Genomic DNA, 25,057 nt, shown 5'->3' on the forward strand with positions numbered 1-25,057 from the left:
CAGCGGCACTACCAAGAAGAAAGGCCCTGAGGGAGAATTAAACGAGATGATACCGACAGGGGCCCGATAGGGTTAGGGCAGAGAATGCGGTTAAAGCTCCCACAGCATCTGGCATGGTCACCGTCCCTGTCCCTGTCCCTGTCAGCCCTCAGAGCTGAAATAAAGGTACCAGCCACGGACTTCTGACTTCTCTTCCCGGATCCCATTCCCGGGAACCCCAGGGAGAAGGCACAGCCCCCAGCCAGCCCCGTGGGTGCAGCACACGCCTGCCCATGCCACCCCACCCGCCGGAAGGCTCCCAGAATCTGCTACTGAGGGCCGTTTCCAGGATCGCAGCTGCTTTTCCCTCCGTCCCCTAACCAGCACCCAGGACGGGACTCCGCCTGCACTGCAGACTCTTAGTCGGCGCCTGACCTTGGGGCGGGAGGGGGCCTCGGCTCACCGTTCTCTTCCCCCACCCCTCAGATTAAGAGTGGCCCGACTCCTGTCTGGAACAGAAAACACAGAAGTGGCCTTAAGGATTTGGGCTCAGATGGACTCCCCAGTCCTTCCCTGTTCTGCACAGACCTTTGTGGCTCTCGAGGGCAGGCTCCGCCTCGAGGAAGCAGGCCTCTGCTCTGTCTTCTTCCTCTCTGGCTTTCTCCCCCAGCAACGACAACATCGGCCCCCCCCGGCCCCCCAAATCGTCTCCCTCCGTCTCCCCATCTCCTTCCCACACTGTGCGGCTTCCTCCAGCCGAGTCTCACCACAGCTCGCCACACTTCTAATCCCACATTCCCGGACAGAGGCACGTGTTCAGGCTCGAAATCTGAATTACGGAAGGGATTTCTTTTTCATAAAGAAGTGCAACTTTATTATTTTCAAGTCCGTAGGTAGTACCGCAAACTAGTGCCCTCTAAAAGGTTTCCCGGAAAAGGTCCTGCAAATGCGTCTCACCGACACAGGAGAACCGATGGTGATTAGCCCATGCACGCGCTGTCTCTACGTAGATACTCCTAAAGTGCTTCAGAAGTGTTTAGAAGGACTAAATATGCCAGCCCTAGCCATGCGGTTTAATGCTTCTAATTTGCTAAACAAATACCGTTTTTTTTTTTTTTTTTTGATTGTGCAAAGATAAGCTTTGTCCATAGTCAACACATATCTCAAATTAATCGGCCCGAAGGAACATGGTTTCTTATTTAGTTTTCTGAGCCCAAAGCAACGACTCACTCATTTCAAAGTCCTTCTGATAAAGGACCAGGGGAGGGAGGTGAGAGCCGGCGGGAGGCCCTCCCCGGGCGGTCTCCTTCCTTTCTGTCTTAGGTCTGCCGGCTTCCCCCTGTGGCACTCTCACTGGGCCCACCTGGGGGTCTCTTTCCCAGTGCCTTCTGGGCCAGGCTTAGGGAAGGGGCAGGGCTGCCTGCAGAGCAAAGCTGCTAGGCGGGGAGCAGGCAAGGGAAGGCTGAGGGTCTCCCGCGGGAACCTGAAACCAACTCCCTGTCTTGTGGGAACTGATCACTAACACGAAGGGCCTTTGTCTGCCTGGGAGGAGCAGCCCTCCTCATGTTCGGGCTCTCGCTGCCCAGAGGGTCTGACCACGCCCCTGACCTAAGCTGATTCTGGACGTCCCTGGGCAGCAGGAAGGTTCCGGAAACTTTCTCCACCCTAGTTCCAGCTGACGGCCAGGCAGCTCCTGGAATGACTCAGGTTCATCCGGAGGGACCCAAAGGGGAAGGGGTGGTGGGGGCAGGGAACAGACTGACCGCTGCCCTCTGGGAACAAGACGGGGCTTCGGAGGACTTAGCATTCTGGAGGGCGGGGTGTCACCAGGCGCAAGGGACTGAGTGTACCGGAGCCTCTGTGACACCTGGGCCTCATGGCCCAGACGCCACAAAGCAGGGTCGGTGGGGATTGCAAGCTGCAGGGGCGGGGGACCCAGGGGCGCTCCCGGATTGCTCTGGCCTGCTCTGCGGACATTCGAGTTTGGCCTACTGGCAGGAATTTCTGAAAGGCAGGACCCAGGGCTGGAGACCACACATCTTGTCCTGTCCTTGGATGGCTCCTCCCCAGCTCCCGTGGCTGTGTCAGTCCTCAGCCTCCCCACCCCCCACCCCCCCACCCCACCCCCCCTTGCCTCCAGACATTCCCATTCAGGCTTGCCTGGGGATGCCGCCTTCTGCACAGCTTCCCTTTCTGGCCCACGCCTGGCACTCACCAGGAGGAGCTGTGTCTGATCTCCAGAGGGGGAGCAGGCGCAGAGCCGGGCAGGGAGCAGAGGAGAGGTGGCGTGACAGTGGGGTAAGGCCGGAGAGAACAGAGTACGCGGGGGCTCTGAGATTGTCCCTTCCTCCTGGCGGAGACAGGTCCCTGCCTTTGGGTGTTGATCTGTTCTAGTGGGAGGTGGGTGTGCAGGGGCAGACAGTGGGTGGTGGGTGCTGGGGTGACCCTCAGGTCCTCGGAAAAAGTGGACAGGGTGCAGCCGGAACTGGGAAGGACCCCGGCATGTGGTGTCTCTCCGATGGTTCTCAGTTGGGTCTGCGGGGCAACGGCTCCGAGCTTATGCACCTACTCCTCCCCGCCGAGCCCGTCGAGTGGCCTCTCTGTCCCTCCCCCGACCCTCCCCCAGCACCCCGTCTTCTCTGCATCACCATCCCCGCACCGCCTCCAGGCGCCCCCGGCCCGGAGCCTGGTCTTCCTCCGACAGCTCAGTAGTAGGTTTCCTTCTCCACCCAGCCTGTGGGAGAGATGGGACGGGGGCAAGGCATGAGCTCATGGGGGCCGAGGTCCGTGTCTGCGGGCTGGAGGGCAAATCAGGGTGAGAGGGAGGGGAGGAAGCCGGGGAGCTGGGGCCACGGGTCAGGGGACGGGAGAGATGTGTTTAGCACAGGGCGGGCGTCGCAGAGTGGGCTCGAGGGGAGAGGCAGGGGCGCGGCGGTGACAGGACTGTCTCAAGGGGCAACCGCCCGTGGTGGTTGTGCCGAGACGTGTATGGGGTTGATGGCTCATGATTTTTCAGAATCAGGAATAGGATTTTATGTGAGAGCCCGTAAGTTTTAGTTATTGGACCAGTTACAAAACACAGCCACGCAATAAAGGGCGGACGGAACCAAACAATATGCACGGGGCCGTATTTGGCTCGCCGGCCATCCGTTTTCAACTTCCAGTAAGGGGTCAACAGGGCTTGTTGGGAAAAAACAAAAGCAAACTTGGTCATTGCCCAGGAATCAGGAAGCCTGGGTTCTAGAAGCCGCTCTGCTCCTCCTTGCTTTGTGACCCCGGCCAATAAATTCACCTCTGCACCTCTCCGTGTCTGTAAGATGTGGAGGGGGACGAAGTGACCGGGGCCCATCTAATTCTGTGTCCTGTGATCCGGGTGGGAGGAGGGGCCTGAGCACCCCTGTGTGTTGGGGTCCCAGGTTGGTGGGAAAGAGGCAGGGTCAGGGCTCTGAGGACCTGGGGCCCCCGGATTGGGGAGGGGCATGGGAAGGAGGAGCAAGGAGCCACATGCGGAAGGGTTGGGTGCAGAGCCCGGGGGGGGGGGGGTGCAGCAGTCGGGAGCACTAGCAGGGTGCTGGGGGACGGGGGCACTTACCCCCAGGGTACCGTCTCAGGATGAGCTTCCGGACCTCATCATAGATGAAGATGAGGAGGCTGTAGGGGAAGGCGCAGAACCACCAGGTGACCCTGCACCAAACAGAAACAGGGAGTGTGTCGGGGGTGCCGCAGGGTGGGGACAGAGAACAGGGTCTGAAGACCAGAAGCGGGAGCCTAGCGGGGTCTGGGAAGGGCCACACTCACTTGAGCGGGTACATGCGGAGCGCCACGCCCATGCCCGGGCAGTAGGACAGGAAGGCCGCCAGCGCCGTCTCCTCCAGCAGCCCGAAAATCAGGATCTTGTTCCTGGAAAGGCAAAAGAAAGGAAGGTAGGTGCTGTGGAAAGCGGGGGGCGGAGGGGGGGGACATCCAGGGAGGCTCCTGGTGGCGAAGGTGCCCGGGGGCGGTCTTCACACCGTCCGCCCTTCTGCTGCTACACGTAACCAGAGTAGATTTCCTTCACTTTCTCTGCTGACTGATCGCACCTCCTATAACACACATACTCGTCTAGTAAACGAATGCTTCTAATGTGTTGGCTGACGTGCCCTGGGCTGGAGATGCTGTGGTCAGCACACACTTCTTTCCCGGGTCGTGGGGCCGCCCTCCCGCGGCGCACGGACTTGCTATGCCTCCAGGCCTGTGGTCTGTGTTCAGCCCGTGTCATCTGCCCAGCAAGGGGCTCGGAGAGCCTGTGTGTATCCCACACGTTCCCAGGGTCTCCCCAGCCCTGGTCGTTGTTGGTTGTCGATACTCAATAGAGGAGAACGTTTGTCAAGCGCTTAGCAGAGAGGAAGCTGTCCACTCCCTGGAAATTAAAAGCTGGATGTGCATCCACGACCTCAGACCTGACAAGCAGGACAGAACAAGGGTCTGAAAGCAGCTTCTGGAGTCAGACAGGCAGAATCTAGCCGCAGCTCTGCCCCTTGCTAGCTTTGGGCTGCAAGCCATGTCTCTGCCTCTCTGAGCCCCGTGGTTTTCCCTGTAAGCTGGAGAGGTTACCGGTATACCCTGGGCTTGCTGGGAACAGGATAGGAGGTAAAGCGTGGAACGTTCTGGAAAGTGCAGAGTGCTCGGTTGAGTTACCATTTGACCCGTGTACAACCTTGCACGCTGCATGCCTTAATAGTTCATGCTAATAGCTCCCCAACTCTCCACTTACTAAAGGACCCACCTGATTCTTTGATAAAGACCCCATTTTAATTGATTGTAGTCTTTTCAGCTATATTTGTTATGAAGTAATGAATATCATTTCTCCATTTAAAATTGGAAACATCCGCATTCCCAACAGAGCCGCTAGCGTGCCGGCGCGTCCTTCACACCAATGGTTCTGCCTCCGAGTGACACTTGAGTAACCCCTGCGGCCTTACTCGGTGGCTCGTTTCTATAAAGCGTAGGAGCCTTGCAGACAGTGGCCCTGAGGCCGCCTGGCCCAGGGCCCGAGGTGGGGCGCCGCTGGCCAGCGGCTGTTGGCGTCCTCAGGACCCCTTTCGTCTTCCACTGGTTTCACAGAGACCTGGAGTTAGCACTAACCGCCGTCCGCACGCGCCGCGGTCACCGAGCCATCGCCAAGCACCGACAGGGGCCAGACCCTGACAGGCAAGCCACCCTGCGCCGTGTCCAGGAGCTGGGGTGCTAGAAGCAGACCTGGGTGAACCCTAACAGCTGGGTGACCCCAGGGACCTCATGTAACCTCTTTGGGGTCTCTGGTCCCGGAAAAGAAAGCAGTGCCCGCCCCATTGAGCTGCGTGCGGGTCACAGCACGGTGACTGGCCCGTGGTAACGCACACTCTGAGGCGGCGCCGAGCCCGCCCCGGAGCAACTCCCCACCTCACGGGGAGGATCACACAGGGCCGCGGCCGGGGCCCGAGCTACGAGCTGGAGCACAGAGCACTTGTGCTGCGGGCCTTAGGGCCGGGCAGGGGGTGCTGCCGGAGTGTGAGATGGAGGACGGGGAAGAGGGGAGAGGGGAGACGTGCGGAAAGACGGAAGGAAGGAAGAGGGAGGGAAACCTTCAAGCAGCCGATTAGGAGCAGAATTAAAACTCGCCGGAAAAGGTGATCCGACCCCTTCGCCTTCAGACACCTGTTTCAGACGGCTGGACAGGTGTGGTCGGACGCTCCCTCCTCCCCGGATGTGGGCGCAGGGCGAGGGGCCCATGGCGGGGGTTGAGGGACCTCAGGGTGCTCTCTGTGGGGGTGGGGGGCGGGGGCGCTCACTTCATGCCCTGTTGGAAGACGGAGTTGCGCCGGGTCTTGCAAATGATGAGGTCGGCCCACTGCACCACCACGATGCTGGCAAAGAAGGCCGTGTGGCACGTGAACTCCACCACCTTCCGCTGCTCGTAGGTCTGGGGGCGGACGGGGCCGTGTGAGAGGCGAAGGGAGGGGCGGGGACAGCGTGCTGGGGGCGCTCGTCAAACCCTGGGCACGGGGTGCCTTAGCCGCCAGCCCCAGTTGGCCCCCCGGGCACTCCCACAGGCACGGACCCCCGCCCCCGGAGGCCCCACGCACCCACTCCTGCCCATAGCTGTCCTCCAGGTCATTCATGGACCGGTCGTCCCAGTCCAGACGGATTCCCAGCAGCCGCGACGGCAGGAAACCGTTCTCCGCCAGGATGACGAAGTAGGTGAAGAAGCCACCCAGGGCTTGGATCATCCCTGTGGGGAGCGGGACGGAGGCCGGCCGCGGTCAGAAGGGGTGGCCGGGTGGGACCGGCACTCGACAGCGACGGCTGCTCGGTGGGGGGCTGCCCCCTGGCCTGGGATTTCACCGGGGCTCATGCCTCTGTCCGCTGGACAGAGACCTCTCTCGGCCGTGCCCCAGCCCCGGCCCCAGGGCCCCGCCTCACCAATCTGTCCGTAGGCCATGCTGATGAGTCTCTCGTTCACCAGCTTGTCCGTCTGGGGGTTCCTCGGCTGTCGCTTCATGATGTCACTCTCCGCAGCCTCGTAGGCCAAGGAGATGGCGGGGACCTGTGTGCGGGGCGTGTTGGGGGAGGAGGGCAGTGGAAAGGAGCCGACAGGTGCAGAGGACGGCCCGTGGGGAAGAATCTTCGGTGCAATCAGCACACGTTACTAAGATCCTATTATGGCCCCAGACTCGCTCAGGCTTCTGTTCCCTCAACTGTCCCAGCCTGGCCGGTTCCCCCAGCTGCCCGCCTCCACCCCCCCTGTGCCGCTCCGACCCCTGGCCTCACCATGTCGGTGCCCAGGTCGATGCAGAGGATGGTCACAGTGCCCAGCGGCAGGGGGATGTTGGCGATGATGAAGAGCAGGAAGGGTGTGATCTCGGGGATGTTGCTGGTCAGGGTGTAGGCGATGGACTTCTTCAGGTTGTCGAAGATCAGGCGGCCTGGGAGAGATTTGGTGGTATCAGGGAGATGGGAGGTTCCTCTCCCCAGCCCAAACCCCTGGAGCATGCTGCCCGTGCTCCCCAGAGAGGTAGACCCTGTGTTCGAGGGAAGCCAAAGCCAGTGGCAGGTGCCCGGGATCCTGAGTTGGCTCTGTGTTGGGGTAAAGGCCCAGGAAGCTGTCCCAGATGCCACCCCGGCCTGCGGGGCGCCTCACCCTCCTCCACGCCCGTGACGATGGAAGCAAAGTTGTCGTCCAGCAGGATCATGTCGGCGGCCTGCTTGGACACGTCAGAGCCCGAGATGCCCATGGCGATGCCGATGTCAGCCTTCTTCAGCGCGGGGGAGTCATTCACGCCGTCCCCGGTCACCGCCACGATGGCCCCCTGCACGAGGACGCAGCCGGATCGGAGGAGGAAGCCCTTGCAGCCCGGGCCAACCCGCCCGGCCCGCTCCGGCCCGGCCCCGCACCCCCGTCCCGCTCACCTGCCGCTGGCAGCCCTCCACGATGATGAGCTTCTGCTGCGGGGACGTGCGCGCGAACACGATCTCCGTGTGGTTCTTGAGGACCTCATCCAGCTGCTCCGACGTCATGTCCTTCAGGTCTGAGCCATGCACCACGCACGCCTTGGCTTCTCTGGACGGTGGGGGTGGAGGCGGGTGACTCCTTGCCGCCCCTGTCCCCCCGCCGCCGAGCCGCACGGTCCCAGGGCTGTGGCCCCCCTCACCCTGTCCCCGTGGCCTGTGTGTCCCATCTCTCTCTTTGAGGAAGGACAGCCTCACCCAGCACAGTCGGTGCTAGGCCACGTGCTGCTTTTCTTACTGACGCTTTACCCCGGAGCCACCGCAAGGGGCGATGGTTCCCTAAATCTGTAGTTGGGAGACTGGCGGCTCAGGACAGTAATGTGTCACCTGTGTTGCACAGTGAGTGGGGGGCACAGCATGGACACCCTCAGGACTGAGGAGCCGGCCGCTGAGGTGTCACGGGGAAGGCCTGCAAGGTCACAGAGGGGCTCTCCGAAGGCCCCTCCCCCCGGGTCCCTTGAGCATCCTGTGGGACGGGTTGATCAGGGACAGGGAGCCCCACGGAGGCCGCACCTGGGGTTGACCTGGCTGACGGGAATGTTGAGCCGGGCCGCGATGTCCTCCACAGTCTCGTTGCCTTCTGATATGATGCCCACACCTTTGGCGATGGCCTTGGCTGTGATGGGGTGGTCCCCGGTCACCATGATCACCTGGCAGCCAGGAGAAAAGAGAAAAGTGGTATTAACACCCCCTCCCCATCCTTTCCTTTCCCAAAGTCAGAGAAAGCCAGACCCCCCGACCGTGGGACTGATGGATCCCAGCCAAGGTGGTGGAACTGTGTGTGTGTGTGTGTGTGTATGTGTGTATGCGTGTGTGTGTGTGAGGGAGAGAGACTCTGTGTGAGTGTGTGAGACTCTGTGTGAGTGTGTGAGACTGTGTGTGTGTGTGTGTGTGAGAGAGAGAGAGAGTGTGTATGAGACTCTGTGTGTGCACGTGAGAGTGTGTGAGTGTGAGAGAGTGTGTGTGTGTCTGAGTGGGTGACACGCTGTACGCAGGGGATCAGGGACACTTTGCTTCCGTGGAGGAAGCCTCCGTGACGAGGAACAAATGGACGAGGGCCTCTTGGAAGAGGCACCTCAGAGACTGGGTTTCATGGGCTACGAGGCTGTCGCAGCCGGAAGGAGCCGTCACTGACCAGCGAGGGACGAAGGCTTAGAAAGGGCCCGTGACCCTCTCAAGGTTATTGGAGCCGGGAGCAGGACACATTTTCTTAGTGTCCACTCTGCTTGCTGGGGCCATCCAGCTGGTCAGAGTAGGGACGAAGGGGACACGGCCCTGCCCCCAGCCCCCGGCCTTCCACCACCTGTTTAGCTGCCCCGGACACGCCTTCTCCATGTGGGAAGGAGGCGGTTCTTGCAGCGCAGACGGAGGCTGGTGGGGAGGGCAGTCGGCACCTGGGAGGTGGTTAAAGGGTGTCTGTTGGGGCGCCTGGGTGGCTCCGTGGGTTAAGCCTCTGCCTTCGGCTCAGGTCATGATCCCAGGGTCCTGGGATCGAGCCCGGCATCGGGCTCTCTGCTCAGCGGGGAGCCTGCTTCCCCCTCTCTCTCTGCCTGCCTCTCTGCCTGCTTGTGACCTCTGTCTGTCAAACAAATAAATAAAATCTTAAAGAAAAAAAAAGCCTGTCTGTCACGAGCGCGGGTTGATCGGAGGAAGAAGCCTCGCACAGGTACCAAGGAGAAAGTCCTTCAAGGCCACCGCCACCCCCCACGGAACCTGCCCTCCCAAGGCCATAAGGGCCCCCATTGAAGACAGAAGCATCTTTGCGGCCCTCATCCTGCTCGACCCCTCAGTACTTGGCACTGCCCACCAGCCCCTCCTCGAAGCCGGCCAGCTTGGTCCGCGCGGACGCTGACTCTCCGGGTTCCCTTCCCCGCTTCTTCCTGCTCTTTCCTGCCTCCTCGGAGCAGCCGCCAGCTGAGAGGGGGCGGCTGTGGGGTGCGACGGCGGACCTAAGCTTGAGCACCGGCCCTCCCGGGCTGTGGCACCTCGGACCAGTCTTCTCACCGAGTCTCGGTCCCAAGAGGGGACGAGCCCCACCTTCCAAGGCTGTCGTGAGGAGTGAATGGCACCGAGGTGGGCACCGAGGTGGACACTCGGCAGACGTGAGCTGTGACTTCCCCCTCCCCCTCCTGCCCCGCGCCTCTCTCTCGACTTGCCCGGAGACTGGTGGCCCCGCTTTCAACCGGGCCCCCTCCCTGATCCGGGTTCACTAGTGGGTCTGGAACTGCACTCGTGTGTGAGGGGCCTCGCGCTCTCTGCTCCTGGACTTCGGTCCTGGGCTCTAAGCTGGTGCTCTCACTGGGATGTCTCTCCTTGGGTGTCCATGGAGGCTTCCAGCCGAAGGTCAGAGCTGAGCTCGCCGTCCGCTCCCCCCACGCTGCCAGGCCTGCCCTGCCCCCAGCTCGGCACTGCCCTCACGGGCGTTCCAGCCCTTTGTCCCTGCATCTCCCTCGCTGACCGTGTCCAGCTCGGTCACCGTGTTCCCAAAGTGTTTCTTAGATGTGACTCCTAGCCTCCATCCTTTGTCACCGCCCCGGCTCGTGTCCTCGCCTGGACAGCGCCACAGACCCTCTCCTGCCTCCTCGCCTCCAGCCCTCCTCCTGATCCAGGCCCTCCTCCTGCCAGGTGGCCTCCTGAGAGCTGGCTCTGTCCCCAAGTCAGGCATTTGGGCAAAGCCCTTCCAGCTGGCCCTGGCCCGAAGTCCCAGTGCCCATCCCCAGTGCTCCGGAGCCTCCCGCCCCCACGCACCTGCACCCCTCCCCCGCTGTGTCACCCCGCCAGGACACGCACTGTCCCCTCCCCCGCTGTGTCACCCCGCCAGGACACGCACTGTCCCCTCCCCCGCTGTGTCACCCCGCCAGGACACGCACTGTTCCCTCCCCCGCTGTGTCACCCCGCCAGGACACGCACTGTCCCCTCCCCCGCTGTGTCACCCTGCCAGGACACGCACTGTCCCCTCCCCCGCTGTGTCACCCCGCCAGGACACGCACTGTCCCCTCCCCCGCTGTGTCACCCCGCCAGGACACGCACTGTCCCCTCCCTCGCTGTGTCACCCCGCCAGGACACGCACTGTCCCTGACCTTGACAGCCCTCCTCTCCCTGCCTTAGAAAGCGCTGCCGGCCTTCGAGGCCCAGATCGAATATCACGTGCTCTGTAAAACGTGTCCAGTTCTCTGAGGCAGACTTAGCTGCTCCTGCTCGGAGTCCCCTGGAGGAACGGTCCCCACACACCCCGGGATAGTTTTGATCGTGGCAAGAGGCCGCCGGACGGGCCGGAGCACGGCTTTCCGGACGGCTGACCATGCTTCACATGCCTGATCCGCCCCTGACGGGCAGGTTTATTTTGGGAAAGCGACTTACCCACTCTGAGGCTCAGCTGGTTTTATTTTTAAGTGGGGGTGATGACGCCTACCTCAGCGACAGAGTGGCTGGGTCGGAGACATCCCTTACACACACATGTCTACACACAAGCGCTTCGGTGTGTGAGGAAATGGCAAGCTGCCTTGGTTCAAATCCCGGCACGACCGCTTACGCTTACGAGCCTGTCACGTTGTGCCTCAGTTTCCCTCTTCTGTGAAAAGGGAAGATACCGGAGCTTCCTCGCCGGGCCGTTGCGCAGATTACATGAACTCCTGCGGCCTGGGTGCCGAGCACAGCGCCTGACTCCTGCGACTGGCTGCTCCTGGGATGAGAGCCTCTGGCCGGGAGCAGGGGCTCACGACCCTAGCCAGCAGGTTGCTCCATGATTAAGTGTGGAGACGTTTGTTTCCCCGAGCGCCCGTGAACCCCAGAGGACAGGCACCACGCGTCCTTCATCTTAGCAGCCCCTGGCCCTCAGCAGACGGGCAGCTCCAGCTGATGCTGGGAGAAGAGGAGCTGGCCACTGCCCTGTGCCTGGCCACGGGATGGCCACGGCCACAGCCATGGGGATGGGGTGGAGCGTGCCTTGAAGCAGGAAAAGAGGCTCCAAGATGGACAGGGTTTATGTCTGTTTGTTGAACTCGGGCACCTTGAACAGTGCCTGGGCCACAGGCGGCAAACGGTTAGTTGCTGCGTGAAGGACAAATGTGCCGCCGAGGCAGGAGCGGCCACCGAGGAGCAATGACAGGTGGACACAAGGACCTAGGAGAGGTGTGCTTGGGGGATGGGGACCGGAGCCTGCCGGGGGGCGAGCGGGTTCCCACGAGAGCCTGCTCCTCGCACCGCCAGTGGTAGAGAGAGCGGCCGCGATTCGGGAAGGCAGGACCAACAGATCTCCAAGACCCGAGCGCCAGGTCGGCCCGAGAGCAGAATGGGACGAGTCCGGGAGAGGATGTGCCTGGTCGCTGACGGGAAGGGACCCGGACAAGCGCTCCAGGCGGGGCCGACCTTTCCTTGCAGAGGGAGGTGGCCACGAGGGGTCTGGCACCTGCAAGGCAGGAGCCCCTGCCGTCCTTTGACCGTTAGCACCGGGGAAGGGAGAGTGGGAGGGGGCAGGCCAGGCCTGTACCTTGATGCCCGCACTGCGGCACTTGCCCACGGCGTCCGGCACGGCAGCCCGGGGAGGGTCGATCATGGACATGAGCCCCACGAAGCAGAGCTTCTCCGTGGGGAAGTTCAGCTCGTCCGTGTCAAACTTGAAGCCCCGCGGAAACTTCCCAGAGGGCAGATTCAGCTGACAAAACCCTGACACGGGCAGGAGGGAAGAGTGAGCCCAGCACAGGGCGGGGTGGGGGGGGCTGCGCGGGTGCCCCCGGCGCCCCCGCCCCGGGGCAGCCCCGCTCTGGCCTCTCACCCAGCACGCGCTCGCCCAGCCCGCCCAGCTCCATGTAGGCGTTCTGAAAGGCGTCCTGCATCTCCTTGTCCAGAGGGATCTCCTTGCCCTGCACCAGGATGGTGGAGCAGCGGTCCAGGATGCGCTCCGGGGCCCCCTTCATCACCAGCACGTGGCTCTGGGGGCTGTCCTCTCGCTCGTGGATGGACAGCTGGAGAGAAAACAAGCGGTCACGGAGGGGGCCTGCCTGGGAGACCTCCCTGACGCACAGCCCCGTCCGTCAGCTCTCGTCGCCGGAGGGAGAGCCCGTGCGTGTAAAGGGCAGTGTGGGTCACAAATATTGACCACCGGTGCCAGGGGCTGGGGGGCTCTCTCGCCGGCGCCCCACAGTCATGCTGGCCTCAACGCGCTTACACACGACCCGGCTGAGAATGCTTTCTTGGTTTAGCAGACGCCTGCCGCCCGGGGGCATCCTAAGGACATTTCAGAGCCGTGGTTCACCCCCACAGCTGGAAGGGACGGGAGGCTGAGGCTGGAGTAGGGAAGGCAACCGGGTGTATCGAGGGATGGAGGTTGGGAAGTTGGGGGGGGTCCTTGCAACCAGACATGTAGTCACCCCCGTTTTCCTGGGGGACGAGGCAAGGGGAGGGGCATGGCCCTCAGATGCCCCCCCTCCTAGGTTTTGAGCGCCCCCTCACGTTGGCCCCTTCCCCCGCCCTTGTCCCCGCGTGGCTGCCAGACCTGGTACTTGTTGGTGGAATTGAAAGGGATCTCCGCCACCTTGGGGTTTCTGTCCCGCATCTTCCGCACGGAGCCGCAGGACAGCTCGATGCACTTGAGCAGGGCTGACTCGGAGGCGTCGCCCGCCGTGTCCCGCTGACGGAGGAGAACTCAGAGTCACACGGGCGGGGCGGCAGTGGGAGACCCGGGGGAAGGGGGCACCGGAGCCCCCGAGGCTGCCAGGGCGTGCCGGAGCGGGTGCTGGGTCCCGGCAAGGCGGGCAAGCCACGGATGCGCCGCTGACCCCCACCTTAGACACAGAGATGTTCTCCTGCCCGGCCTTGAAGACGGCACGGTTGCAGAGGCCGGCGATCCGAGACAGTGCCGTCCACGTGGGGGATCGTTTGTCGAAAGTGGCCCCTGGGAGGCAGTAGGGGAGAAGCAGGAGCGGGGCTCCCCGTTAGAGCCCCTGTCCACCCCCACCCCCACCACCTTGCCGGGGCCCCCTTGGAGAGCCTCAGTCACCGGACTGATCTTCCGTGGTGTCCGCTTCGTGGATCTGGTTGTCGAACCACATGTGGGCGACGGTCATGCGGTTCTGGGTGAGGGTCCCCGTCTTGTCGGAGCAGATGGTGGACGTGGAGCCCAGCGTCTCCACGGCCTCCAGGTTCTTCACCAGGCAGTTCTTGCGCGCCATGCGCTTGGCTGTCAGGGTCAGACACACCTGGGAGAGGGAGGAGGGTTCGAGGCGCTAAGCCTGGAGCCGGAAGTGCCCGTGACCTCACCCGGGACCAGGGCGCGACCCCGCCCTCCTCGATCCTGGTCAGCAAGCACCGAGTGGGACCTGTGTGTGGGCAGTGACTGCGCTCGATGTCAGACATGCTGAGTGAGATCGTGGTGTGCATTCAGGTGAAAAGTCCAACAGGGAATTGAAGATACACGACCAGAGCTGCAGAGCGGGAGGCGGAGAGCTGGGCCAGGGGTGTGCGAGAACGGGCACAAGACCGGGGGGGGGGGGGGAGACAGGCTCACCCCAGGGGGGCGGGGAGAGCAGAGCTCGAGGCCTGTGAGTCGGGGCTGGGGAGATGAGGAGGAGGTCCTGCGGGGGACGGAGGAGCAGAGGAGACAGAATAGGGGCATGTCACCGTGACCGACGGAGAGAATTCTAGGAGGGCGGACAGCCGTATCCGTTTCTCAGCGGAGGCAAGGAAAGGTTTGAGAGAAAAGGTCACTGGGTTTGCCAGTTAGTCATCAGTGACCTTTGAGGGAGGCTTTTGCAGCCAGGGTGGCCGGGACGAGCTGCAGACGGCGGTGGACCGTGCTTCGGACTGTGTGTCGGGGAAGGGGCCGGGACGAGCTCCGGCAGAGCAGCCGCGGGCCAAAGCGCAGCTCAGACTCTGAGCCGGGTACGGAAACTCTGACAGGTGACTTTAGGGGCAGGGAGCAAGTTGCTGAGCTACAGTAAGCCTCGACTGCCTTTGAGGAACGGGTAGCAAGACCTCCCGCGGCGGCCCCTCGCCTGACCCACTCACGGTAACAGTGGCCAGCAGCCCCTCGGGCACATTGGCCACGATGATGCCGATGAGGAAGATGACGGCCTCCAGCCAGCTGTAGCCCAGGATGAGGGAGAGCACGAAGAAAGAGACCCCCAGGAACACGGCCACCCCCGTGATCAGCTGGATGAAATGCTCGATCTCCATGGCGATGGGCGTCCGCCCCACCTCCAGGCCGGAAGCCAGGGTGGCTATGCGGCCCATCACCGTCCGGTCCCCTGTGGCGATCACGATGCCCCTGGCCGTGCCTGCAACACAGGGGGGCCCTACTGCTTGGAAAAGGAAAACCACGGCAGAGTAAATGGACCTCCAACGGGGGTCCTGCGGGTCACCCCCCCGCCCCCCACCGAGGCCGGACCTCCCCCAGGCACAGACCTCCAGGCCCGGACTCAGGCCACCACAACTCATTCCCCTGACACTTGGGCCTGACAAGAGATGTTGCAAATACACTCGGAATTCAGACCAGGGAGATGCCCGCCATGAAACACCAGCACCGAGTAGCTCCGTGCAATCAGTGTCCTGCTTGTGAGGACCCCGAAGGGTGTCAGGTCATGGATTTTCTGCGTGGGCTTAAGATGTTCTTTCCCAGCCTTGGGCCCTGAGACCCCGCAGAAGAAACCAGGCAGTTGCTGAGCCCTTATGTAGACACTCGGGGCCGGGGGCCCGGGCGGGGGCAGGGAGGGATGAGGCAGGGAGCGTGGATGTAGGAGCCGGCCAAACCAGGGTTTGCACCCTTGTTCGGACGCCCCCCGCCCCCACGGGATTGCCTTCCTCAGGAAACCAGAGAGGGCTGGGATACGCCTGGCCCGCCCCTGGCGCACAGTAGGCACTCAGCAGCGTCGGTTCTGCTCATTTCTTCTCCTTTCCCCAAAGCCAGACTCCAAGAAAGCGTGCGAGTATTTCACGGGGTGTTTTCACCAATGGTGGGAAATGTCGGGGCACTTTCAGAATCTCAGTACATTAACAGTTTCAGATACATAACGTGTGGTGATTTTCACTGTAACTGCAACTTGCTAAGGGAAGGGAACACCTGGTGAGGGGCGCCCTGGGGGCTCAGTCGGTTGAGTGTCCGACTCTCATGATCTTGGGGTCGTGGGATCGAGCCCCGTGTCAGGCTCCACGCTCAGCACGGAGTCTGCTTGAGATTCTCTCCCTCCCCCTGCCTCTCCCCCCAACATGCTCTCTCTCTAAAATAGTAACTAAATCTTTTTAAAAAGGCTCATAAAATCTTTACAAAAATGCTCAGAAAGACATAACACGCCGAGAAGAAATGAGAATAGGGAAAGGAAAGGCGTGGAGGTGGGGCACGTGGCCTCCTCCGGCCCCAGTCCCAGGCCCGCGGTTTAGCCAGAACTCTCTCCCCACCAGCTCTCGCTGTCAGCCCCTCTCAAGGAAGCCTGGCCACAGAAGGCATGGATTTCGGGTGGGCCTGGTCTCCTGTCCTTATGTGGTGGCAACCTGGGGGGCTCCTGCTGGCCCGTGTTCACCTGGCCTGAGCCTCCCCAGCCTGGTCACTGGTCAAAGTGAGGCCAGAGAAGCAGCTAGACCCAGCGTCAGGAGAAATGGAAGGAATCAGTCAAACCAAAGACTTCTGGGAGTCAAGAGGCGTGTGTGTGTTGTGTATGGTATGTGTTTGTGTCTGTGTGCCTATGTGTTGTGAGTTTTGTGTATCGTGTGTGTGTACTGCATGTGAATAGTGTGCGTGTGTGTGTACATGTGCGTGCGTGGAGGTCTTAGCCCAGCATCTGAAGGCTTTGGGATCTGCTCAGTCTTGGCGTAGACAGAACACAGATCTTCCTGGGGGAAGGTACCTTCCACGGAGTCAGGCCACCCCAGCCAATAATATTCAGGTCCCCCAGGCCCTCGGTCCCCTCCCTCGGCCTTGGGCAGGACATAGGACACATAAGCACAGCCACTGTCCCCCATGCTGCCTGGGGATTCGGGAGTTCGACTCTTCCTTCCGCCAGGGCGGGGCGAGGGCTCCCTGGTGGCCGGTCGCTCACCTTCCACGCAGTTGGTGGAGAAGAAGCAGATGTTTCGGGTCTCCAAGGGGTTCTCATGGGTGAACTCGGGGGAGCGGGTCTGGGGCTCGGACTCGCCTGTTAGGGATGAGTTATCCACCTGGGGAGGAAGCAGGTGTGCGGTCATCGACGGGAAGGCACAGGGGTGCCCACACAGTTGTCCCCTGGCCACACTCCGCCTCCATGACACGAGGGACAGAATGACACTCGTGCTCATCACGTATTTATAGCATTACTCAGTCATTGTCCCTGCTCTGGCTTGGTGTCCTGGCTGTCCCTGACCTCTTACGGGACCTTGGGCTAGTGACCTAACCAGCGAAATCACCGTTCACTCATCTGTAAAGTGGGGAAGGTCAGGGGCACGTCTGCATTATACAACCCTGGCGCGGGGGTGGGGCGAGGTCTCTAACACGAGAGTCTGAGAAAGTAGGGCTGTCTGGGGGGCGCACGGCGCTGTCTGTGGCCACCTAGGACAGCAGAGCACGGTGTCACTGTTCCTGCAGAGTGATGCGAGACAGCTCCGGGAGGCATAGGGAGCGTCTGACACAGTAATAACCACTACACGATCACCGGAAAGTGGACATCAAATATGTACCCGGGGCACAGGGCACGCCCAGCACGCAGACACGAGGACACAATCCACAAACAGTCTGTGGGAGATGGAGTTGGGCTGGGCCGTGTGGGGGGCAGGCGGGGACACTGGACCGGGGCCTCCCAGGCGTGCAGGCTCTAACTGGACCTGTCCCAGCTCCATGGAGCCGGCCAGCTGCCCCGGCACGGCCGCCTCACCTTGCAGCCGTGAGAAGAGATGATCCGGAGGTCCGCGGGCACGCGGTCCCCGCCCTTCACCTCCACCAGGTCCCCCACCACGACCTCCTCTGCGTTGATCTGCATCTTCTCTCCTTCCCGCACCACCAGGGCTTGCTGGGGGTGGGAGGGGGAAGGGCACCTCAGGAACGGCTCGTCCCTCTGCCTGGCTTCCCACCTCTCCCGACCCTCCAGGAGGACGCCTGCGCCCCCAGGCCATACACCTGGGCCGTGCGTGGAGAATGGGAGGCTGGTTTCTGCCCACGCCTCCATCTCAGAGCACAAGGAACTCAGGAGGGGGAGCTGGACTCCCCCAGAAACCTTGTGCCCCAGCCCAGCGCCCTGCCCGCTGGGTACCTGTGGCACCATGTTCTTGAAGGAATCCATGATCTTGGAGCTCTTGGCTTCCTGATAGTAGGAGAAGCAGCCGGTGACGATGACCACAGCTGCCAGCACCACACCCAGATAGAGCTGGTAAAGAGGGAAGGGTGAGGCCACGGCCCTTCTCCCCGCCCTGGAGGGGCACAGCCTCTCAGACGGGGTGTTGGGTGACTTCGTCTGCAACTGGGAGCGACAATGGCAGAGGAGAGCCCTTCCCCCCAACCTCCCCTTCAGTCTCCGGCAAGGGAAGAGGCAGGAGAAACCGCAGGGACTTCCCAGGACTCGGGCTTCTCCAGGGGGCGAAGCCCCACAGATCCAGACAAGCTCAGTTAGGGGTGCGGGGACAGGGAGGCTCCGTCTCATTCGGGATTGCCTGCATGTGCGTGTGCGCGCACGCGTGTGTGCGGAGGTGCTTAGCGACACACGGAGGAGCCTCATTCCTTCACAGCCTGAACCGCAGCGAGGCCCGTGGGACTGTGAGGTGCGGCTCTGGGCCCCCTACCCCCAGCTGTCCTGCGATCTGGGCGGGAGGGCGCGTGCCGGGCAGGTGCAGGGGGGAGGAGCGGCCGCTCACATTGTCGTTGGATGGTTCATCCTCCATGGCGGCCTGGATGCCGTAGGCCAGGAAGCAGAGGATGGCCCCGATCCACAGCAAGATGGAGAAGCCCCCGAAGAGCTGCCGGCAGAACTTGACCCACTCGGGGGTTGTCGGGGGCGGAGTGAGGGCGTTGGGTCCATCCCGGGCCAGAATGTCCTGGGCCCGCTGGTTGGTGAGGCCCTGAGAGAGGCGGGGAGAGGAGTGTGAGTGCGTGTCCGGAGCCGTGCGCTCCTCCCGGCGTCCCCCGGCTCCCTGGCCTGGGAACAGCGCCCATTCGGAGACAGAAACGCCACCTGGCAGGAGAGGGTGGGGGGGGCCATCGGGAGAGGCCACAGCGAGGAGTGGGTATTTGCCTCGGGTGTGAGAGGCCTCGTGGCTCTGCCTGTGGCCGTCGTCCGGGGGTGGACACACCTGTGGGTCAGGGCCTCAGTGTCACCTCCAGTGTCACCTGGAAGATGGGCCCCTTTCTGGCGAGCATTCAAGAAGAGACCCAGACGGGGGACCACCTATTCTCAGAGCTCTGGTGAGTCCGCCCCCTTCCCCGGGGAGCCGGCCGGGGTGCGGCGCAGAGGTTCCTCCCGGGGCCCAGCCTGGCTGTGGTGCTACACTGCGCGCGTGGGAACGCTGGCCCATGTTCTCTTCTAGACTGTGAGCTCCTCGAGGGCGGAGGCCACTTCAGTACCTTTCTCTCCATCCACTCACTTATTTAAGAAATGTGCATCGAATGCCTGTTATATTCTGGGCCGTTGTCAGCTCTGGGGACCCGGAGGAGGACAAACCCATGAAGTCCCTGCCTCGTGGAGCTTATGACCCAGCGGCGTGACGCACGATAAGTAGCTGTCACTGCCAGATCGTTAAGGAAAACAGGAAGCGGTCAAGGAGCGGGGAGCAGAGAATTTTCAAAGAGGAGTCAGGGAGGGCCTGCAGGAGGAGGTGTGCACCCATCCTGGTTTTGCCTGATGCTGTATTTATTTATTTGATGGGCGTGGTCACCTGACTGTGCCACTTCCTACTCATTTCTGTGATGGTGGGAAGCTTGACCCCCGCCCCAAGTCTCCCTGCTATGACGGACAGGGGCATGACCCCATGTCACAGGGGTCGTGAGGGTCAGGGAAGTGCTCATAAAGCACCCATCACACATAGTGGGGCGCACAGTAGGGCTACCGTGACAGTGGGGGTTACCTCACTGTTTCGCAGGTGTCACTTCCCTGGGACGTGTGTCACCAGTGCTGCCTGTGCAGCTGGGTATGGGGCCCGGTTTCCAGGTACTCAGGAGAAGGCTGTTAACTAAGAACCGGGGATCTGGGTTCTAGGCCTGGCTCTGCCCCAGCTAGTCACGTGTCTGTGGGCCTCAGTTTCCTCGCGGGCGCAGGGGGCGTGATTATCCACCAGGCGCTGTGTGGCTCTCTCAGGTCTCGGGCGCCCCCGCGGCCCCCGACTCACCTTGGATAGGTCCACTTGGTATTTGCGGCCTAGCTCATCCAAGGACAGCTTGTGGTCGTCCTGCGAAGGGAAGTCGGGTCACTCTGGGGCAGCAGGCTGGGCGCTGCGTCTGGGATGTGTGTGAGGACAGAGGGGCCCGGGGCTGAGGCAAAGGGCACAGGTAGGGGGGCGGCGTGGCTTCTCCGAGGGCGCCGGGCTGCGGGGACCCCGTGTTCCACGACCTGCCGGGCGGGCTGGGGCACTCACCATGGCCACCTCCTTCTTCAGCTCGTCAAGCTCTTTCTCTTTCTGCTTCTTCTTGCCGCCCCCATTCTCCGCAGTGGTGGCTGCTGGTGAGTACTCGCGGCCGGCCTGCAGGGGTGGGGAGGGAGAGCCCCGAGAGTCAGGGAGACTATGTTCGCCCTGCACAGGCCAGGAGGCCAGGCACTGGGCTGGGGTTGGTGGATGCAAGGCCCATGATGGGCCCAGGGGAGGAAAGGATGGGGGGCGGGGGGGCCCCAGGCCCTCGGTTTGCAAACTGGTCGCACGGCCCTGGGCTCTGTGCTGGAGTTTCAGGGAAGGCCAAGGGCCTCGGGACACAAGACCCCACTCTTGGCTGTTTGCCTTTGGGCTTCTGCTAAGATTTTGTGTGTTGAGAAAACCCTGCAGCTACGTTCTAAACAGAACGAAAACTTTAAAGACCCTCAGCCTACACTGTTTAGAATTCTGGAAGGCGGTGGCCAGGGTTGGGGGCATCCCAACACCTCGGCCACTTAGAGAGCAGTGGAGACAGCTGCGAATCTGGGAGAGGCAGAGTCTCTGGGGAGTCAAGGGTCAGGCCAGGGAAGGACGCCCTTCTCGTCAGCCAGCCGGCCTGCTCCTGGGCAAGGGGGCATTTGCACAACTTGAGGCCCCAAGGTACAACTGGGTAAGAAGGGAACTGGGCCCCATTTGTCCAAAATAGAGGAATATGTACTAAAATGCAAGTATTCTCAGGTCCTGGCATGCCTGGGGCCTCTCGTGAGATCAGGTGGGCAGTTTCCCTGGAGCCTCGTGAGGCCCTGGGTTCCATTTCCTCTTCTCTGCCTGTGGTCCCTCACCTCTGCCAGGCTGCCAGGGGCCACAGGGAACCTCTGGGAAACGGGGTGGGAAGTTTCTCTTTCCAGGGGGTGAGGGGTGGGGCTGGTTGGGGTACTGGTGGGGGAGGTGTTGGGCAGGGCCTGGGGGGGCCACGACAGCGCCTTCTCACTCCCTGTCCACCCCCTGCACCCCTCAGGGCATCCTGTCATTGTCAGCAATGGGCCGGATCTCTGTCCCCAAGGCCACATGCGGCTTTCAGGAGCGAGCCTCTCTACACTGTGGTGTATCTCATTTCTTCATCAAGACACGAAGTCCTCTTCGCGAGGACACCTGGGAGGCGCCTGGGGGGTGCAGTCCGTTAAGTATCTGACTCTGGGTTTTGACTCAGGTTGTGGTCTCAGGGTCTTGAGATCAAGCCCTACGTGGGGCTTGGTGCTCGGCACAGAGTCTACCTAAGACTATTTCCCTCTGCTGCTCCCCCAGCTAAAATCAACAAATAAATCTTAAAAAAAAAAAAAAAAAAAAAAAAAAAAAGCCTGGACCCCTGGATGGGATCTGCAGCCAACTTATTTGTCCTTCTTTACAGGATCGTGCGCATTTTTTATAAAAGTAGACTTTTCTTTTCAAGACAGTTTGAGGCTCTCCGCAAAACTGAGCAGAAAGTACCGCGAGTTCTCATATCCCGCCCCCCACATGTCACTCCCATTGTCAACATCACCCCCCCCAAGTGGTGACTTTGTGGCAGTCATGAATCTGTGCTAACACATCAGAGTCACCCCGAGTCCACAGTGGCCGTGAGGGCTCCCTCGTGGCGGCCTCCACTCTGAGGGTTTGGACAAATGCAAACCGAATTGGACCTACCACGGCTCCATCCAGAGTGGAGTCACCCCATAAACTCCTGTGCTCTGGGATGATGCATTTTTTCCCCATCAAAGAGTCAAGTGCGATCCCAGAATGTGGCAGTTGCCCTCACCCTACGAGGTCATGAGTCCAGCACCTGGAGAGGTCTGACCAGTGAGATCAGGAACAGGGTGCGGGGCTCGGTGAGACGTGGACCCCGTTGTCCCCTAGACCCGCAACCTTGCATTCGTTTCCATAGGGCGCACCCACGGATCGCGGGGACCTGTGGCTTCCTGAAGCCTGGCCATCTTGGGGAGAGGGAAGCAGCCCAACAGAAGGAGAGGGGAAAGGCTCCTGGGGTTCTCCGTCTCTCTCTCCAGGAGCCCTAAGAAGGCCCCTTTTATCGGATGGATTGAAATGCTTTGGGTTCACCGAGTCTCTCCTTGGTGGAACAGAAACGCAGAGTGGACGAAAAGACTCAGAGGGACCATAAGCAAGAAATGAGGCCAGACAGGCTTCAAGGTGACCCTCCAGAGCTTCAGGGGCAGGAATGGGGCCTGGGCATACAGAGGGTGGGGGGGTAGGGCACGGAGGGGGGTAGCTGGGGCTGGGGCTGGGGCCGAGCCCAGGGAATTTCTGTACATTCCGACATGCAATAAAGATTGTGAAAATCAGAACCAAATCGCCAGCCCACGCGCTTGGGGCAGGAGGCACGGCGGCCGACCTTGCTGCTCGCTAGGGCATCCCTTGCCCGGCGCGCCCACCCTGCTCTCCCCAAGGCCGGCACAGAGCTTGGGACACGCTGCCCCTTCCCCCTCCTGTCCTGGCAAGGATCTCAGGCTCTGCAGCCAGGAGCCTGCGGAGATCTGGGGCCAGCGGGCTGCCCAGGCAAGAAAGAAAGAGAGGAAGCAAGGACCCCCCCTCCCTGCCGCCCCAACCACGAGTCCCCCTCTCCGGGTCTTGAATGCTGGAGGAGAACAGAGAGTTCTTTCTGAGAGAGCCAGAGGCTGGGACAGAGTGGGGGCAGCTGGAAAGGAGCCACGCTCCCCCCACCGCAGCCTCGTGGTGGCAGCTGGAACGGGCTGGGCTCCCTCCCACCAGGGCCATCCCTTCCCCCAGCTCCCACACTGCCCTTCAGGGCCGCAGGGCGCAGGGTGACTGTTGGACCTCGCTTTGTAGTGCAGACGTAGGGACACGTAGGGATGGAGATGGAAAGAGCCCGAGCAGGGGGGCCGACCAAGCAGGGGGGCAGACCAAGCAGGGGTGCAGACCCGCTGCTTTCATTTTCCAGGGCTCTCCTGGCAGTTTGAACTCCAAGCTCCAGCCCTAAGACACCCCCCCCCCCCCATTTCCCACAGCCTCTCCATCCAGGCAGAACCAGATCCACTTCCCAACCTGCCATTGCTTGCACACAGTCCCTGGGGTGGGGGTCTGGGGGCTTCGGGGTTGCCGGTGGGAAGGAAGGACCGGGGGAAGCAGAGACCCAGGCAGCTGGGGTCCCAGGACAAAGTAAAGGCCAAATTGCTTCCCGAGCAGGACCTCGTGAGCTGCATCTCCCCTGTTCTCTGCACTCCCCGCCGCCGCCGGGGGAAGAGGGCGGCCTGGCCTTCCTCCAAGTCCTGAGTCCCGCATGGCAGAACCAGAGATGCCAGGGTCCTAAGAGGCCCTATCTTCCCATGGGGGTGACTTCTTCCTTCGTGAAGCCCACGCACAGACCCTCACTCCTCCGCAGGGACATCACGCAGGATGTCGGGTCTCGCGCCTGCTTGAGGGCCTGCGCGGGCTCGCGGATCGGCCTGCCGAGTCCCACACACGTGCTCAGCCTGGAGTATCTGCATCAGCTCCGGCCAATGGAGAACACGTGTGTCACAGGCACATGTACACACACAGACACAGACACAGACACAGACACACGCACACACCCCGGTTCTATTTATAGCTCCTACCGCAGCGCAGGAACCCTGGTGTCCAAGCTCGGAGTTTCCCCAGCTGCTAAACTCAGTGCAATAACATGTCCCTGCCTGACCCCTTCCTGGGCCCAGAAATTCCCCCACAGCTCCAGACAGGCACCCCCTTTCCCCAGGCCCTCCCGTGCGCTCCCCAGACTCCTTCCCTCCGCAGGCACTCCACAAAAGGAAAGCAGCCCAGAGCAGGGTGTAAGGGACTGGGTGACTTTCCTCCATATGGAAAATTCATTTCCAAGAATCCAGAGCCCTGTCCCTGCCCTGCCCCCACCCCCACTCCACGGTTGTTAATCTTCCCCTTGGCAGTCCCAGGGCTGCAGAATGCCATGGGCAGGGGTGGGCTGAGAGGGTGCAGGCGGCTCTCACCAGCCGCTGGGGAAACGCTCACAGCCCAGGGCCGGGGAGGTTGGCGATACCACCAAGGCATCAGGAGAGGCGCTGGGCTGGGGCCGGGGGCACATCGCTCTTCTGCCCCACGACCCTCCCGGCTGCTGGCTCTCGGGGACCTGAGAGCTGGTGTCAGAACCGCTTGGTGACTTGGGAGCCATGCCCCCGGCCGCTCCAACCTCAAACTGGACCCCCTTCTTCTGGGGCTGGGACTGCCAGAGGAATGGCTCTTTTGGGGGAGTGGCAGAGGCAGGAGCATGAACAGGGCCAGGCTCCCCTCGCTTGGAGGTGGAGGTGCACTGAGGGAGGGTCTGTCTGGGATGGGGGAGACTCAGGGATGGAGAGGCGGGGTAGGGTGGAGGGCGGCGGGGCTCATCCGGGGAGTGGGGAAGCGGAGCGCACGTGGGCACCTGCGCGCCGTGGACGCGTCTGGAGCCGGGAGCCTCTCCGTCCAAGTTCATGCTGCCCCAGAGCCTGGCGTCCCTCTGCTCCTCCCTTCAGTCCCTCCCCGCCCCATCCTGCTCTCCCCCAGCCTCCCTCACCCTCCAGAGAGCCCTCCTCCTCCCCACAGAGCAGCCCCTCTTTTTGGAGATACTCACCCCACGGCCCATCTTGGGGAGTGGCTGAGGGAACCTGGACTGGGCAGGTCACCGGGAGGATCCCCAGCCCACACCTCTGGTCTGGGATGGCCAGAGACCCCGGCAAACAGAGCCGGCAGCGAGCAACAGGGTAGCTTTAAATAGGTCCCGCTCCCCCTCTCCCCCGCCTTCCCCTCCTCGGGAAAGAAACGTTTGTTGAAACAGGATCCCTGAGGACTCCTCCTCTCCCGCCCCTTAAGCAACAGGCGGGTGGACCATGGACAGTCCATTTGTCCTGCTGTGTGCTCCCCCTCGTCCCCCCTCACCCACCCCTGGCCCACGGCAGCCACGACTCAGAGAGGCGAGCGGCAAAGCTGGGGCTGGAACTGTGCTCCTTGGGGATGGGCTGATGGGGGACAGTCCCCACAGCATCCCGGGATGCCAGAG

The 25,057-nt window shown here is 62.0% G+C and overlaps 1 protein-coding gene across 1 annotated transcript; it reads right to left on the bottom strand.

The window, feature by feature from the left end:
* Positions 1-829: 829 nt before the first annotated feature.
* LOC131814683 (sodium/potassium-transporting ATPase subunit alpha-2) lies at positions 830-24,777 on the bottom strand. The gene is made up of 23 exons (XM_059145862.1): positions 24,632-24,777; positions 20,029-20,133; positions 19,783-19,842; positions 18,316-18,519; positions 17,718-17,831; positions 17,343-17,477; positions 16,536-16,653; positions 14,512-14,780; positions 13,505-13,703; positions 13,290-13,399; positions 13,001-13,135; positions 12,281-12,470; positions 11,996-12,171; positions 8,020-8,156; positions 7,408-7,558; positions 7,139-7,307; positions 6,769-6,923; positions 6,421-6,544; positions 6,084-6,229; positions 5,790-5,920; positions 3,778-3,879; positions 3,572-3,663; positions 830-2,713 (listed from the first exon to the last, which is right to left on the bottom strand). The coding sequence occupies exons 1-23, from the start codon at positions 24,641-24,643 to the stop codon at positions 2,685-2,687; spliced, it is 3,063 nt and encodes a 1,020-aa protein (XP_059001845.1). The 5' UTR covers positions 24,644-24,777; the 3' UTR covers positions 830-2,684.
* Positions 24,778-25,057: the final 280 nt, after the last annotated feature.

This window comes from Mustela lutreola, chromosome 14, assembly GCF_030435805.1.
Source record: "Mustela lutreola isolate mMusLut2 chromosome 14, mMusLut2.pri, whole genome shotgun sequence".
Lineage (NCBI taxonomy): Eukaryota > Metazoa > Chordata > Mammalia > Carnivora > Mustelidae > Mustela > Mustela lutreola.

Bases quoted from the DNA above. Each gene is read 5' to 3' on its own strand.
- LOC131814683 (XM_059145862.1), bottom strand. The intron at 18,520-19,782 runs GTGAGTCGGGGG...CGCCTCTCTCAG, and splicing joins ACCAAGTGGACCTATCCAAG to GGCCTCACCAACCAGCGGGC. The intron at 12,471-13,000 runs GTCTGGCAGCCA...TTTTCTCTCCAG, and splicing joins ATTCCACCAACAAGTACCAG to CTGTCCATCCACGAGCGAGA.